This window comes from Dendrobium catenatum, unplaced genomic scaffold (assembly GCF_001605985.2).
Source record: "Dendrobium catenatum unplaced genomic scaffold, ASM160598v2 fragScaff_scaffold_390, whole genome shotgun sequence".
NCBI lineage: Eukaryota > Viridiplantae > Streptophyta > Magnoliopsida > Asparagales > Orchidaceae > Dendrobium > Dendrobium catenatum.
This window is the reverse complement of record NW_021318852.1, coordinates 2,997,322-3,013,402: the sequence shown is the minus strand read 5'-3', so window position 1 is coordinate 3,013,402 and position 16,081 is coordinate 2,997,322. Positions and strand designations below refer to the sequence as shown.

At 34.1% G+C, this 16,081-nt stretch overlaps 1 protein-coding gene across 1 annotated transcript; it reads right to left on the bottom strand.

The window, feature by feature from the left end:
- Positions 1–6,804: 6,804 nt before the first annotated feature.
- On the bottom strand, positions 6,805–8,369 carry LOC110116483 (uncharacterized protein At3g50808-like). The gene is made up of 4 exons (XM_020850051.2): positions 8,143–8,369; positions 7,855–8,043; positions 7,501–7,716; positions 6,805–7,418 (listed from the first exon to the last, which is right to left on the bottom strand). The coding sequence occupies exons 2-4, from the start codon at positions 7,930–7,932 to the stop codon at positions 7,203–7,205; spliced, it is 510 nt and encodes a 169-aa protein (XP_020705710.1). The 5' UTR covers positions 7,933–8,043; positions 8,143–8,369; the 3' UTR covers positions 6,805–7,202.
- Between the last annotated feature and the right edge of the window lie 7,712 nt (positions 8,370–16,081).

The following is a 16,081-nucleotide window of genomic DNA, read 5'->3' as shown; positions in this document are numbered from 1 at the left end:
CAGCCGACCATCCCAATCGAACCTCCCATGTCAAACCACTACCATAACAACCCGTGGTCATTTAGCCCTGAGCACCCATACAAACTTCAACATATTTTTTATACTATTGTAATCTCATCCTCTTGATGTTAAGGGACGAACCAATCATAGATTGTGAAATTTGTTAACCTAGGCAATGACCCATAGTTTTTCCCTTTTAATTTTTCACGTAAAAATTTTCAAGCGTTCCCATGCCTTCACATTCATCTGTTTGTATGTTGGACATTCGTGCACCGCTAGGACATAAAACTTTTTTATTCTACAATCTTAAATTTATCAGCTTGCAACAAGTAGTGATATAATGCAACTTAATATCAATAGAATCTTACTGTCAACTTTTATTTATGTATTTTTAATATTTTTATTTATCATATTTTAGTTTAATTGCACCATAAAAAATTGAGTTAATATGGCACGAATTTAATGGCATATTTGAATTGAAAACTTTTTAAATTAAATTTAAACCTATTCAAACTCTAATTTTAGTAAACTTATATTTCAGTCGTATGTATCGACGAAACGAACCCATTGACAACAAAAGCAATTCAATTTAAGTCTAAATAAGTTTAGATAAAGTAGTTAAAGCATAATTGAAAATTTTGATATATTAATTGGAGGACCATTTGATCTCCAAATATGACAAGTTTTTAGTTAAATCAAGCGTCTCTACGGGAAGAATCAAACAAGCCAAATGTCCCATAATTCTAACAATATTCATGTAGTTAAGTCACTGATGAATGTTTTATGATCAAGGTAATGAATATAAGGCACAAGCTGTCAGATGGAGGGCTTCAAAATTTTTTCATATTTATGGGCATGTCAATCTTAAAAATCTATAAATATGCTCTAACTCTCTAAATAAAGAGGAAAGGACATTTGGCTTAAGATTCAAGGGCATTTCTAGGCTTGAAGAATCCTGAAGCTTCACATGTGCACCCATAATAAAACCATCATTCAGTTGTAGTAACGGACCACCGCCTAATCATCCCCATCGAACCTTCATTGCCTGATTGCAATGCCAAACCTTCGCCATCCATCCACCATTGTCATACCAACCACCTGACCACTTTTGTCAAACCACTGCTTGATCGCTGCCATTAGATCACTACCCGACCATTGTTGTGGGGCTTTTGAAACTTGATCATCACCGTCGAACTAACTACGATCTTTTGACAACATTTACTCAACTATGATCATTCGATCACATACACCCGACTATAGTCTATTGACCACCATTACTTGACTATATTTTTTTAACTTCCATCTCTAATATGCAATCCTCTAACCATGTTTCCCTAACCACAATTCCTCGACTATAATCATTCCAACTACGACCCTCTGACCAATGTCACATTGCTATAACAACACCAACAAACTTTTTCACATATTATTGCCAATAACATCAACGCACGTCATTGCTTATAAGGTCGATTCATGTCATATTCACCAGCTTTGACTCCCGAAAATCAACTATAAGATTTATCTTAGACTTCTTATTTCCTGAACTTCCCACATAAGAAAAGAATGATCAAACAAAAAAACAAATGACTTTTGAAGACAACTTTCCCATCCCCTAGAGCTTTTTCAACTTCTAACACATAATTCATTATATGTAATTTGTATCAACACTTTCCGTATTGTAACTGATGACAAACAATAGTGGAATCATTCCAACAAAGCCAAATCCCATAGTTTTTCCCTTTTTATATTTAAAAAATTTAGTTTTTCACTTTTCATGAAATTTCCACTTAAAAAATTGATGGGGGTTGGGTTGGGCTAAACCAATTGCTAGTTTGAGGTTCTTGTATTTTTAGCTGGGGATTTACTTTTGATTAAGACTCTAATTAAATTTCGAAGGAAAATTAAATTTTCTTATGTGTAGATCCTGTTTAAACTGCAAGTGCATGTTATCACATGAAGTAATAAAGTGATGAATAGAATGTCAATCTTCTACGTGCAAATTACTAATGTTTATTGGACTATTATGCTTATCTAGAGAACTAACAAAAATGTGATTGCAAATGTAAAAAAATAAAAATAAAAGCTTCAAAATACAAGAACAAAGTTTCTAATATTATAAAGTTCTGAACCTATGAATCCTTAAAAGAACATGATTGCCTTACAGAGGGATGTTTTCTAAAGTTGTTATAGATCAGAGTAATTGTTCTCCTCATCTCTATCAAGTTCATTTGAGACTAAGCTAAAATTAATGCTAACTGCAATTAAACTATCTTCTTAGGACCTTATAACCCAAGCCACCATATGTCTATGAATGGTCAGATTACATTCTAAGTTCTTTATTTGCTCTTTTAGCCTATCTATCACGGCTCAGAATCACATAGTATTTTGAATTTATGCAAGGACTATACATAAGCCAACTTAAGTGTGGAGAAAATAAAAATAAGATGAATTTAATAAACATTCAACCTTACTCTAAGCAATACATGCTTTTTTTAATTCATCACAAATCCAGAAAAGTAAATAATTAGCTGCAAATGGAGGCGATGAAGCTTACAAGAAACATAATAAACATTACAAGCATTTTATTTTATTAACTTGTTCATAAATACAACCCAAGATACACTCAAAACACAGACAAAGAAACACAAGTAATGTCTAGAAATTACTCGAAAGTACTACTACAATCCTTTGTTCACTCATTTGTGTTACTCTACTTCAATGCAAGACTATGATACAACGAACACAAGCTACACACTCCACTTTACCACTCATACGCACTCACACACTCTCACCATGCAATGACTTCTCGTAGTGGCCTCTCCTCTCACTCAAGGAATAAGATGATTATTTATAGTTTTTAATTTTTAACTGAACTAGCGTTGCAAGGCTGGCTTGGCGGCACTAATGAATTGGTGCGCTAGTTTATCAATCATCATCACGGTTCATTGGTTCAACAGTCTCCCGCCATAGCACTGGGCGAGGTGATTTGGTGCTATGACGCTCCGGTCCAGTGCTGCAGCGCTAAGCTCTACAGCCGATTTTTGGTAAGCTTTTCATTGTGGTGCTGAGGGGTGTGGCGTTGAAATAAGTTATAGCGCTGCAGTACTTGTTCAATTTTCCTTTTTTTTTTTTTCACTAAACACAAAGTTTACAAACACAAAATTACAGTAATCATAAGCATATAACATAACAATTTTTATCTTATAAAAATGATGGTGTCTCGAGCAATTTCTCTTTTATCTGTGTATATCAAAATTTTGTACTATACGAAAACAATAAATTCTCACACTTTTATGGCCATGAATCTTTTAGAACACAGCAAGCTTATTACTATTTTAGGATTATTCATCTTTTACATATTAATTAATTTTTATTTCTTGTTAACATTTCCTGTTTTATTACCATTTCTTTTGCCCTTCTGCTTCATTGATCACCCACATCAATTTTCTCCATCCGCCTCGTGCCCATAAACGCAAAATCCTTCAGTCTTTTGCCAAACTGTGAGGAAAATTGACTTGAGCTTCGTCGATCTTAGACAGGGGAAGAAATCAGTGGGAGCTTCATCTAACAGAAGCATCTGCTGATTTTGCTGGTTGCGGGGAAATTATTTTTGGAAGGACGATGATGAATGCTGATCTGTATCAGCTGCCCCTTGGACGGTCCACTGGGCAACCAGGGGCTTTGCTCAAATTTTGTCCCGTCGTGTTTCTGACCCTTCGAGTATTTGAGCTTTTTCTGAGTCATTGGCATTTTGCCTATCAGATTTTGTGTTTCTTTTTTTCCAAATTGTAATTTTCTTTTCTTTAGAATCCTAAATCTCTTTTGTTGTTTGAGATTTCTGGATTATAGTTTTGCTTCTTACTTACTTGTAATCCTTTTTTAGCAATGAGATGGTCATATGCCCCAAAATTTCCCAAAGGGCAAGAAAATCAAAAGGCAAGCAACCACCTAGGCAATAGAAGCTATCAATCGAAAATCCATAACCAAATCACCCCTAGCACTATCATAACAAAGAAGAAGAAGAAAAAAGTAAAAGGGAAATATTACTTCTTTTTTCACTTTACGCCTCTGATATTTGACACCACCAATGAAAAATATTTTTTGAACAATACAACTCACATTTAAACCATACATTTCTTGGAAAGCATCTTCTTGTTCATCTAAACTATCCCCACAAGTCAAGAAGAATGAACCATTCAGCTAATCATAATGAACCTCACAGTTTTGAACAAATTTGGAAGTCAATTGAGATTTCAAATCATCAGATGAAATAAGCATAATCGGAACATCAACAACCTGCATCGCCTCATTCGGCCCCAAACAAGTAGTCGAAGCAACATTATAGCCAAAAGATATGAGAACATTAGAAAGAGGCTCATCCACAATATTACCAACAATATCAGGGGCATGAACATCCAAACTAGCATTAACACCTCCATTCTCAATTGGCATATCAGGAACCACAACATCCATAGGACTAAGAGCAGCACAATCCTCATGTTGCAAAGAACCAAAAATACCACTCAAAATGGGACTAAGAGTTAGCCCCACAAGTAACACCCTCAATATTACCACATGAAATAGCCAAAGGCAACAAAAGAACCGACAGATGAGCACCCTCAAAATTACCCATCATCACTGGAATATCATCATGTAGAAAATCAACCTCAACAACCATCACCCCAAGACCATGTTCAACACCATTACCCCGACCAGGCAACATTTCAATGTTAGAAGCAACAATACACAAATTAGAGCTAGGATTATCCAGTTTTTCAATAGTAGCAACAACAATGCCATCATTAATAGCATTTTCCAAAACAATAGTAGCATTTCCATCAAACAAAAGAGGATTGATGGAATTCGCTTGAATATTCGTTGGGGTAGAGGACAGGGTGTGACACTCCCTCCTGACATGCCCAATGCATTTACAAGAAATACAAAATGAAGGAGAAGCCTCCATTTCAACTATCTGAATTTATCCAAAATTATCATGACCAATCCACACCTTGTCCGTATTTTTTTTAGTAATGTCCAGTTCAACCAAAATATGCTCAACAGAGAGACGTGAACCCACAGATGTGGCATTATAGACTTTTAACAACTGACCAAACATTGAACCTAAAGCATGAAGGATACGGGGAGAGAAGAGGTGTGGCCTTAACTTTGGGAAAGATATCCAAATGGGAATCACATGAGATTCAACACTAATATCAAGTGGAAGAGACCATTTATTTGATTTCATGTAGCAATTATTAATAAAGTATGATATATGACAAAATACCAGACTATAACCTAGATCATTCATCAACTTAATCAGAACATGCGACGGATTGATCAACTTCACAGAAAATCATCTTAAGTTTAAAGTTGAAAAGAACTTGCGAATGACGTCTAAAGAAGGACGACGAAAAGGAAAAAAAATTAACCAGCGCATATTGGAATGGCTCCACGAGAGCCAGTATCTCCTCTTCCAAGATCTAGAAAGAAGGAAGACCATGGAATGTAGCTCACTTGAGCTTAGGAAAAAAATCATTCGAAGAAGAACTAGCTAGGGCATCAGCAAAAGAGCGAGAATTAAATGATTCATCCAAAAAATCAGGATCATAAATGTGAATCATCGCCATTCCAGATACGAACGATCGGAGGTGGATAATTCGAAAAAAACAAATGAGAAAAACACAAACAAATCTCAAAATAGTGCATAGACACAAGAACTCAACCGGGAGAACCCAGTCGGAGCGAAGGCGGGAGAATGAAGCCAGCTGCTCGACTGCTCGATGCACTAACTGAATTAATACTTATCTATGCAATAAGTTGATTGGTTATTTTAGGGTTTGTAAAGAGGATCTAATCTTTGTGTGGATGTTGAGAAATCCGAGCAAAAAGGAAATGTATTTGTCACATGTATGAAGTTGATGATAATTGAGATAATGCCAATGATGTTTATGATGAACATGAATATTAACGTAACGAAAATATATATTAATTTAATGCAATTTCTTATTTTTCTAATTCAATTAACTAATTTATTAGAATTCCTTATGTTATATAATTACTAGAAAGCATGTGTGTAACATACTTATTAACTGATTAAATTGGTGTAGTTAGATATTAATTTAATTTTTTAATTGTTTATATATTTAGATTTATTAAATTTATTTATTAATAATTTAATATGAAAAATCAAATTATTTTGCAAATTTTTAACTTTGGTATTAGCTCATTTAAGTAATGATTCACATAATTTAAGTTTGGGACAGCTTTTTGGCTGCTTTGTCAATCAATTTTTTTAATAAAAATTGCTTAGAAAGCCGCTCAAACAAAACCTTAAACAAACTTTGCTGAAAAATTTAAACTAGCAAATATGAATATACAAATGAGAAGCTCAGCCTAAGCTAACTCAGACGCACAGCACCAAAAATCCATTCAGATGATCATTTTGTTCCCACTGAAAGACTATCAGAGTCTAATTTAAGTTGAAAAGTAAACTCCAGATTTAAAAAATTTCTGAAATCTTATATGAAATCTCATTATTATCTTCTTCCAATGGGAACCTTCCTCCTCCATTATTCCATTAACGACCAGAAAAAAATGTCAACTTGAAAGAAATTGATATCACCAAACAAGCTTTGTGTTTTACCATGATACGCTATCTACCTTTCAGTCAAGGAAAGTAGGCCGCGTGTGCAAGCAGTGCCCCACGTGAGGCGGCCGCCGGTGATCTAACGACGACCGGCGCCGGCGCTGCAAGCAAATAAACATTCTGAAATTGGAAAAGCTTCACCTTTTCGCTGCCAAATGTGAATCCAAAAGAATAGAAGTAGCATTTTATTCTTATTACTATTATTGCATTCCCAACTATAGTTATACATTTCTCTCTCATTTCTAATCTCTTCTGCTAACTTCGTATATACATTTAGACAAAGGATTAAACCTATCTTATACTACCAGTTTTAATAATAACAACCACTAACGTCACAACATTATTCCTATAACTGCAGCAATCTTAACTCAGCTTAGCCATCTCCTCCTGCTCCTCCTTTCACCGTTGGAGAAGCACAGCACCGGCCTCCGCAAGCAGAAGCGCAGCGTGCTCAGTAATCGGAGTTTTTATCATGCGTTTATTTATGCTTTATATAGATTATACACAACTAAACGAGAGAGAAAGGAGGCATCTTGATTCTTTTTATGCCAAGTTATTAGAACTCCAGAATAAGGCTACCAAAGGGGGCTCGGTGAGGAATCCCCTTCCTTCTCTTCGCCGTGCGATAGCTGAATGCGGTCGGCGGCGGGGTCGAAGGTGTAAAACTCTGCACAACAGTGCTCGAATAGGATTCATCGGAATCCGATCCAGCCGTCTTTCTGTTCTTCTTCCCCTGTTTCCTGACTCCGGTTTCATTTGACGTTCCAACAATCTGTAAATTTTAATTGGAAGAATCAGAGAAGGGGCAATGGAGATTGATTCGAACTAGAAGTGAAAAGGGTAAAAGGTAGGACCTTGCAGCCGAGAGAGCAGAAGCGGAAGCAGTCGAGGAGGCTCCGCTCACAAACCTCGCAGGTGTTGGTGACGCCTTTGCCTGGCCTCGGCTGCGGCCGCTCGTTGAGGAAGACGACGCGAGCGCTGTTGATTATGTAAGTCTGCACGCCGCTAATGTCCAGTACCTTTTGTATCTCGGAAACTCTAATCACATCGTGGTATGATGATCTTCTAATCTAAAATAAAAAAGAAACAAATCAATTGCTACCTCTTCCATTGGCGGAAAACAGAGCAGAGAGCCACAATACCCAAAATTGTTCTTTTTATTCCATCGGGAAAGCAAGACGGGAGGAGAGAGAAGATGGAGGAATGACCTGGATGGCGCGGTGGTCGCGGTGATAAGCGAGACAGAGAGAGCACAGAGCGCCGTTCATACAGTCAAGGCAATACATATTGCACTCGCTCTTGTGAGCGTCGGCGTGGAGCTTGCATTGAACGAAGAAGCTCGTCGAGAGCAGAGGCCGCAGCCATGGCGGCCATCGGCTATCGTTCTCTCCTCCTCCCTGAAACAGTTCAATAAACATGATCAACATCCCAATTCAACATCTTTAAAAGAAGCAAACAAACTTGATATCCTTCCAAACAACCCGAACAGAGCTTACTCACCATGATCTTCTGTGCACTTTCAGCTCCCTGAACGGCTGTTACCGGTCAATTATAGCTTAGAGAGAGAGAGAGAGAGAGCGCGCGCGCGCGCGGAGGGAAAAGTCGAAGGTGGTCGAGGTAGGAGAAGAGAGACCGGTTGTTCTTATCTGCTAAAAGTCTTCGGCCCGAGCCTTTGCCTCCGAATCCGAGCCTCTCTCTATGATGCGTTAATTGCAAGGAAACCTTCCTTTCCTTGGCTGCCCATTTCCACTATTTATTGCAATGTCCACCGTATTAATTAATTAATGTTAATTTTAGTTTTATAAGACAAAACTTTTGATGATTAATAGTTGGGCAAGTTATTGCAGCTAATTACATCCGTGCCATTGATGATTAACGGTGAATGTCAGGGCCTAATCACACCTTAACCACTTGCTAACTTTAATCCTTTAGTGGACACGAGATTGGCGACTTTTGCATGATTAGCCCTTTCTCCCATCCTACTTATTTACTTTTGCATTATTCACGAATTTATTCCCTCGGAAATATTAACTGAAATATCTCTAATTTTGTCATTTTTATGAAGTTGAATATATGAAAATAATTTAATTCTTCTAATTCAAAAAAATAAATTTTCATCATAATTTTTTAAAATTTATTTTAAAAATAATAAAAAATAGTATCAATATATAATTATAATAGTTATCTGAGAAAAAAATATCCTACATAAATTCTTATTTGTCTATATAGTTATAACAATAAATAAATAAATAAATAACTTCCAAGACTTATGCGAGCCACGCATAAATATAAAATATTTAATGAAAATAAAAATATTTTAATTTGAATGCTAATATTTATGAATAATTAATTTTCAAATATTACATGAAATGCACATTCTTCTGCGACAAAAACTTCTATTATCTGAATTTGCTATATGGCACATATGCACGCCCACATGCATATGTCGCTTTGTGATTGGGTGATACAGGTAGTGGGACCCACCTGCCGGAACACGAATCCACCTAGGCTTTAATATAATATTTATTAATTTTTTTATTTTAAGTTATTAAATTCTCTTGTTTTTTTTTTTTCTTTTGAACTCCGGTTTTTTAATAAATGAAAAAAATAATTTACCAAAAAAATAAATGAAAATTAATTTTCAATTAAATGAATGCATAAAAATAAATACATTTGTCAGTTTCCTAAATTAAATGACTTCTCAATTTTTTTTTTTTTGCTATTCTTGAAATTATATTAATCAATTAGTTTGATTAACTTAAAATAATAATAATTAATTTATGATAATCTAAACGCATCAGATTTATTAGATTACTTATTTAATTCCTTTGATTGTAAATTGATGCTTACTTTTGTTGATAAGCATATGGAAAAAATAGGCATGCAATTTTTCAATTTATCATTCAAGTTTTATATATTTATAAAATTCACATCTAAATATTTCTATTTAGAACATCATAATCTAAAGTTTTATTTGTGACAATTTTTTTAATGCTTTCTACAGCTGTATTTTAGTAAAAAAACTTCTTGTTAAAAACTTCTTGTTCAACAAATTTTTTGTACTAAAAAGTTGTTTTAAAAAACAGTAAAAAAGCTATCTCAAACGAAATCTAAATTTTGCAACGAAAATTACTTTTCATTTCAAATATTTATTAAATTTGAACTAACTTAATTGACTCGTAGACAAATATATAAATTTTATGACCCATCTTTCTAATTTTTGCATGCTATAACTTGTAAAGTTTTTTAGAAGTCTAACATAGTTATAAATATTTAAATTTAATAATTAATTTTCCTAAATTCCCACCTCCATGTATGATGATTAGGAGTTAAAGCCCTCAATTATAAGAAAAATTATGAGCTTTCGAATTAGGTGCGGATGATAAATCTCAAGCAATTTAAGAAATCATAATAAGATATTTCATGTGTGATATATCAGTAAAAAAATATATTGATCAGGCACCAATCCAATAATGGTCGTTGCGACCCCCGTCGCCTGCCAGCTACTATCTTTCGAACCTCCGTCGTCTGCCGACTACTGTCTTTCAGACCTACGTCGCCTGCCGACTACACTCCCCTCCGACTATTATCCTTCAGACCTCTGTCGCCTGCCGACTACAATCGATGCCGACTATGGTCCTCCCGACCTTCATGCCCGCCGACTACGATTCTCCCGACCTGTGTCGCCCATCGACTACTGTCCTTTTAACGTCTATCATCAGCCAACAATGGTCCTTGTGGCCCTCATCGCCCACCGACTACTATCTTTTGGACCTCCGTCATCCGCCGACTAATGTCTTTCAGATCTCTATCGTCTGCTGACTATGATCCTTCCGACCTCCATCGCCATACTACGGTTCTCCCGACCTATGTCACCCATCGACTACGATCGTTTTGACCTCTGTCATCAGCCAACAGCGGTCCTTGCGGCCCCCATCGCCCACTGACTACTATCTTTTGGGTCTCCGTCATCTGCCGACTAATCTTTCAGACCTCCGTCGTCCGCTGACTACGATCCTTCCGACCTCCGTCGTCATACTACGGTTCTTCTGACCTATGTCGCTCGCTGACTATGATTTTGCCGCCCCAAACAAACATGTCGACATTGATTCTTCCAACTCCCACCGTGTAATATACTATGTATGACATATATTTGCTACATCGAGCCAAGACCTTCCTCTTAAGGAAAGGCCTCGTTTGTAATGGATTGCAAACAATAATGGATCCATTCAATTTGGGCCAGGCCCCGTGGGTTTTCCCCCTTTTCAAGGGTTTCCACGTAAAAACTCTGGTGTCTCTTATGAACTTTACACCCTCTCCTTTTTCTGCTTGTGTTATGGATCTTCGTACAAAGCTAAGACATTAATCTTTATATTTATCTACCGCCACTAATTTTCCAGGACGCAACAATGTGATTTATTTTTCTACATATACAATATCAATATCTAGTAATTTCTCTCAATATGATGACACTTCCATTATGATTTATTAGTTCCATTAATTTAAAATAAACATTGAGATTTTAATGTTATAAAAAAGAAAAAAAAAATTATCAGTAGGATATTCTCATCAAATTTTTTATCAAGATGGCCTTTTTTGAATTTTTGAATTTTCCGCGAGATTAGTGTACTCCAAATTATTTATATATTATATTTAAAAATTAGGTTTAATAGTTATAAAGTCTATCATTAATATCTTTTAATCATGATATTAAGGTGCCCTTGGGTAATATATTTCTTTCTATTTTCTAAAACATTTTTCCAATACATAAAACTTTTGTTTTAAAATTTTTTGTATTAAAAAATTGCTTATAAAGTAGTAAAAAATTATCCTAAATAAGAGAAATTATGACGTGCAGTCACCGGACGCCGTCCAAATGCGAATCAAGATGTGTAATGTCACCCCCGATACACAGTGGTACATAGCTCTGATACATAGCAAATAGCGACATGGCACGTCCTGATTCGTCTCTGGACGGCGTCCAATGACTGCACGTAATAATTTCTCCCATAATAAAACCTATGCTATAAACTTATTTTAGAAAAATGCGAGGTTACGTTTTGGACCCTAAATAATTCTTCTTATTAATGAAAAAGACATCAATTAAAAAAAAAATATTTATTATATCACTTTCTTCCTTGTAGCCAAGATTGTTGCTCATCATGCGTGGTGAATGTGATGGGCACTCTTGCGTGCATAACACAATTAGAAGTTGACATTTTTATATAATAAATAAATTTAATAAATATGCAAAACTTCCACTTATTTTACAGAAAATTAGATAATCATTTTCTTTTATATATAATTCAATTTTTTTATGGCAATGAAAAAAAAATGAAAAATCCAACATATAAATCGAATAAAGGAAGCTAATGGAAACGGAATAATAGCTGCGAGAGAGAAAAAAAAGGAACCTCACTATTTTTTCGAGAATAATTTTATTCAAATTTTTTGAAAAACTCAAATGAAATGAATGATAAAAACCTTATATAGAAAATATATTCTCATTCCAATATATTTAAGATATTATTATCTTAATCTGCTTTCTAATTATTTTTTATTATTGAGTGCTAAAATATTCACGATAATAATGAGAGGTTTATATCTTAATTTTGCACATAGATTCTACACTTACATAGATAATATCATACACTTACATAGATAATACCATATATTGAGAGCATTAAAGTATTTACTAGAAATTTTGAAAAAAAATTGAAATCAATGGCCTAATCCAAATAAAATAGACTGGACGGCTTTCTCAATGCTTCTTAAAGCAAATTTTTAGTAAAAAATTAAAATTTTTGTATTTGAAAGCTGATTTAAAAAACAGTAAAAAAGTTGTCCCAAACGAACCCTAATATATAAGTGAGCTATAGAGCTCTGCTCTTCTCTTCAACTAGTGAATACTAGATTACAATATATATATAATAATAGCTTAAATGATTGGACGGCTTTCTCAATGCTTCTTAAAGCAAATTTTTAGTAAAAAATTAAAATTTTTGTATTTGAAAGCTGCTTTAAAAAACAGTAAAAAAGTTGTCCCAAACGAACCCTAATATATAAGTGAGCTATAGAGCTCTGCTCTTCTCTTCAACTAGTAAATACTACATTATAACATATATAATAATAGCTTAAATGATTGCAATTAACAATGCTGGAGATAATCAAAGATGTAGTTGTGATCGGTGGTTGACAATCAAGCAATAAGAATCCAATGACGACAGTTGAACTATGACTGACATATGATGGGTTTCGAGCAACACAGAGGGCAGTAGATGAACGTACTATTACAACCAAGCGATCACTGGCCGGTGAGTACCAATAATTTGTCAATGGCGATCAAATAAGCTCTCCTCAGGATACTTATTTTGATTATAAGCACCTAAGATTTAGATATCAATAGACTTGTCTAATAATTTTTTATTTCTTAATATATTGGCAGAAACCCTACAATTCAGCTGTAAATTTATAGGTTTGGCATCAAATAATAAATCCCCATCCCCATTGTTAGTTGAGCAAACTTGATTACAGCATGAAACCCCATCCACAATGTTTTAAATTCCAAAATTGATGTAAGATAGTGTATTATTTAAGCTTCGATAATAATAATAATAATAATAATTATTATTATTATTATTATCACTGAAAAACATAAAACCATTACATCACATTCATCTCCCCACCGTTTGCAATTATATGAAGGCGGCCATGAACAGTGCCATATTTGGCTGATTATAAATTTTGTTCCAATTACCATCAAATTAATTATTAATTAACTTCTTCGAACTGTAGTTTATTATTAGATTACCTCCTAATTATGATAAAATATCAAATATTTATTGTATCTTAGTTTCATCAATTTAATATTAAAACACTTTTTTGCCATTAAAACTATGATATAATTTACTACAAAAAATAATGGCTATTTGGGCACCTTAAAGTGCTATAATATATAACTATTAGGGCACATGACATATTGGGGCTTCAAACAATGGTGTCATTTAGGTGGTCGTTGGCATAGGGGTTAAGGACATCTTTATGTGCCCTAAAAATTAAACTTTGATGACATATATTTTTGATGTCATAGTCTCCTTAACGACACTTATAAGGTGTCATAATAGACAAGCTTTTATAACACCTTGAATTTGTGAATAAATACGACAAATATTATGTGACAAATAAGTTAACTTTCCTAACACATTTATTTGATGGAATATCTATAATAATAAGACACATTTAAGTTGCCCTAAGATATATGATTTCCCAACACTTCAATTTAATAAAATAGATTTAATAAAATGGCATTATTATGTACGTTCCTCAATATATGCTATATTCAATATAAATTACATTCAATTATCAATTAATTATGCTAACTCATAATATTAAAATTGCAAATAATTAATCTCCAATCAGATTTCTAGATATCTCACGCACATATGAGAGCTTATATAAGATATTTTTCTTCAAATAAAAATTTTATTTCATAAACATAAAATTATAAGAATCTTCGATCTTAAATACAACAGAAATTCAACTTCAATCTTCATATACATAAATAATTAATCTATTACAATAAATGTCTTCACAAAACATTACACGAAAATCCAAAAAAATGCCCCTTAATTATTATGAGAGCGATTTCTTTACACAATAGCAACCAAGTCTTGGGATTTCTACTTCCACGCTTCATTGGCATCCACTCTTGCCCACAATCAAAAAATTTCACTTTCTTTGAACCACAAACTACATTAAGAAGCATATCATTGGAAATGATAATTAGAGCAAATATTATGAATTTAACAGATTAGATCATATTGTTTTAAGAAAATCTTTGTTATTTTCACTGTGAAGCATGAAAATTATATAAAAAATAGACGCTAGCGCTCATGATAAGTTTGAGGGGCACCTACAATCCACCATACCTGGCTTCTGAGACAACCTCTAAATACTTGATTAACAAGACCTAATTCTCTATATGACAAGAACTGATGATCTTTGTATACGATTTTCAGATAGACAGTATGAATATTATCCAAAAGGCAGCTGAGAAATTCGTGTGCACCTTTATCTACAAATCCAGATACAAAAAGTAATTAGAATTAAGATGACGAGACAAGAAGAAGCGGGCTTGATAACTATCCCACAACGTAACTACTCTGTTCACAATCCCTTTCTCGGCAAAAAGAAAATATGCCGAGCGCTCGCGCCAATACCTCTGCTAATTAGCACGAAAAGGAAAAATGCCTTAATAAATATTTGTTAAGGCAGTTAAATAAAAGTCCCTTAATATATATGTCATTAAAACTTTTTTTTTTTTGTAGTGTAATTTTGTTGTTATGATAGTGGTGGTGTTAATATATTCTTATATATTCTCAATCATCTGAGATAATTATGCGTTGCTTATTTGTTGCTTTAAAAAAAAAAACTTCTATTGGGGTCTATACTATATATGGAAGCCATATATTTATTGAGAGGTTTGATGGAGAAATATAGAGAGAATAAGGAGGATCTACATATGATATTTATTGATTTAGAGAAAGCATATGATAAAATTTCAAGAGAAGTCCTGCGAGGAATCATTGAAAAGAAAGGAGTTAATAACGCTTATATTCAAATAATTAAAGATATGTATGGAAGAGTGGTTACTTGTGCTCAAACACAAGGTGGTTTGACCAAGTATTTTCTTATTTCGGTTGGATTACATCAAGGATCAACCTTAAGCCCACATTTTTTTTGCTTTAGTCATGGATGTTCTCACTAGACATTTGCAAGAAGATGTACCTTGGTGTATTCTTTTTGTTGATGATATTCTTCTTATTGATAAGACTATAGAGGGAGTTGAAGGTAAACTAGAATTATGAAGGTCAACTTTAGAGTCTAAAGATTTTCGCTTGAATATATCTAAAATTAAATATATGGAGTGTAATTTTAGTATAGTAATAGACCTGGTGAGGGGATTGTGACTTTAGACAATCAAGTCATTAATAAAAATATATGTTTTAGATATCTTGGATCTATTGTTCATAGTGATGCTGAAATAGATGGGGATATTATTAGTAGAATTCAAGTGGGATGGTAGTGGAGGAATGCATCGGACTTGTTGTGACATGGAAAAGTCCCCCTCAAACTTAAAGGGAAAATTCTATAAGATGGTGGTGAGACCTGCAATGCTTTATGGTGTTGAATGTTGGTCATTAAAAGAGAAGCATAATACTAAGTTAAGTGTTGCATAGATGACGATGATCAGATGGATGAGTGACTTTACCCTTAGAGATAGGATACGAAATGAGCATATACGTGAAAAGGTTGGAGTAGCTCCAATAGAAGATAAGATTAGAGAGAGTCGCCTTAGATGGCTTGCTCACATAAAAAGGCGACCTTCCGATGACCCGGTTAGGAGAGTAGAAGTATTAGATTTGACTTATGTTA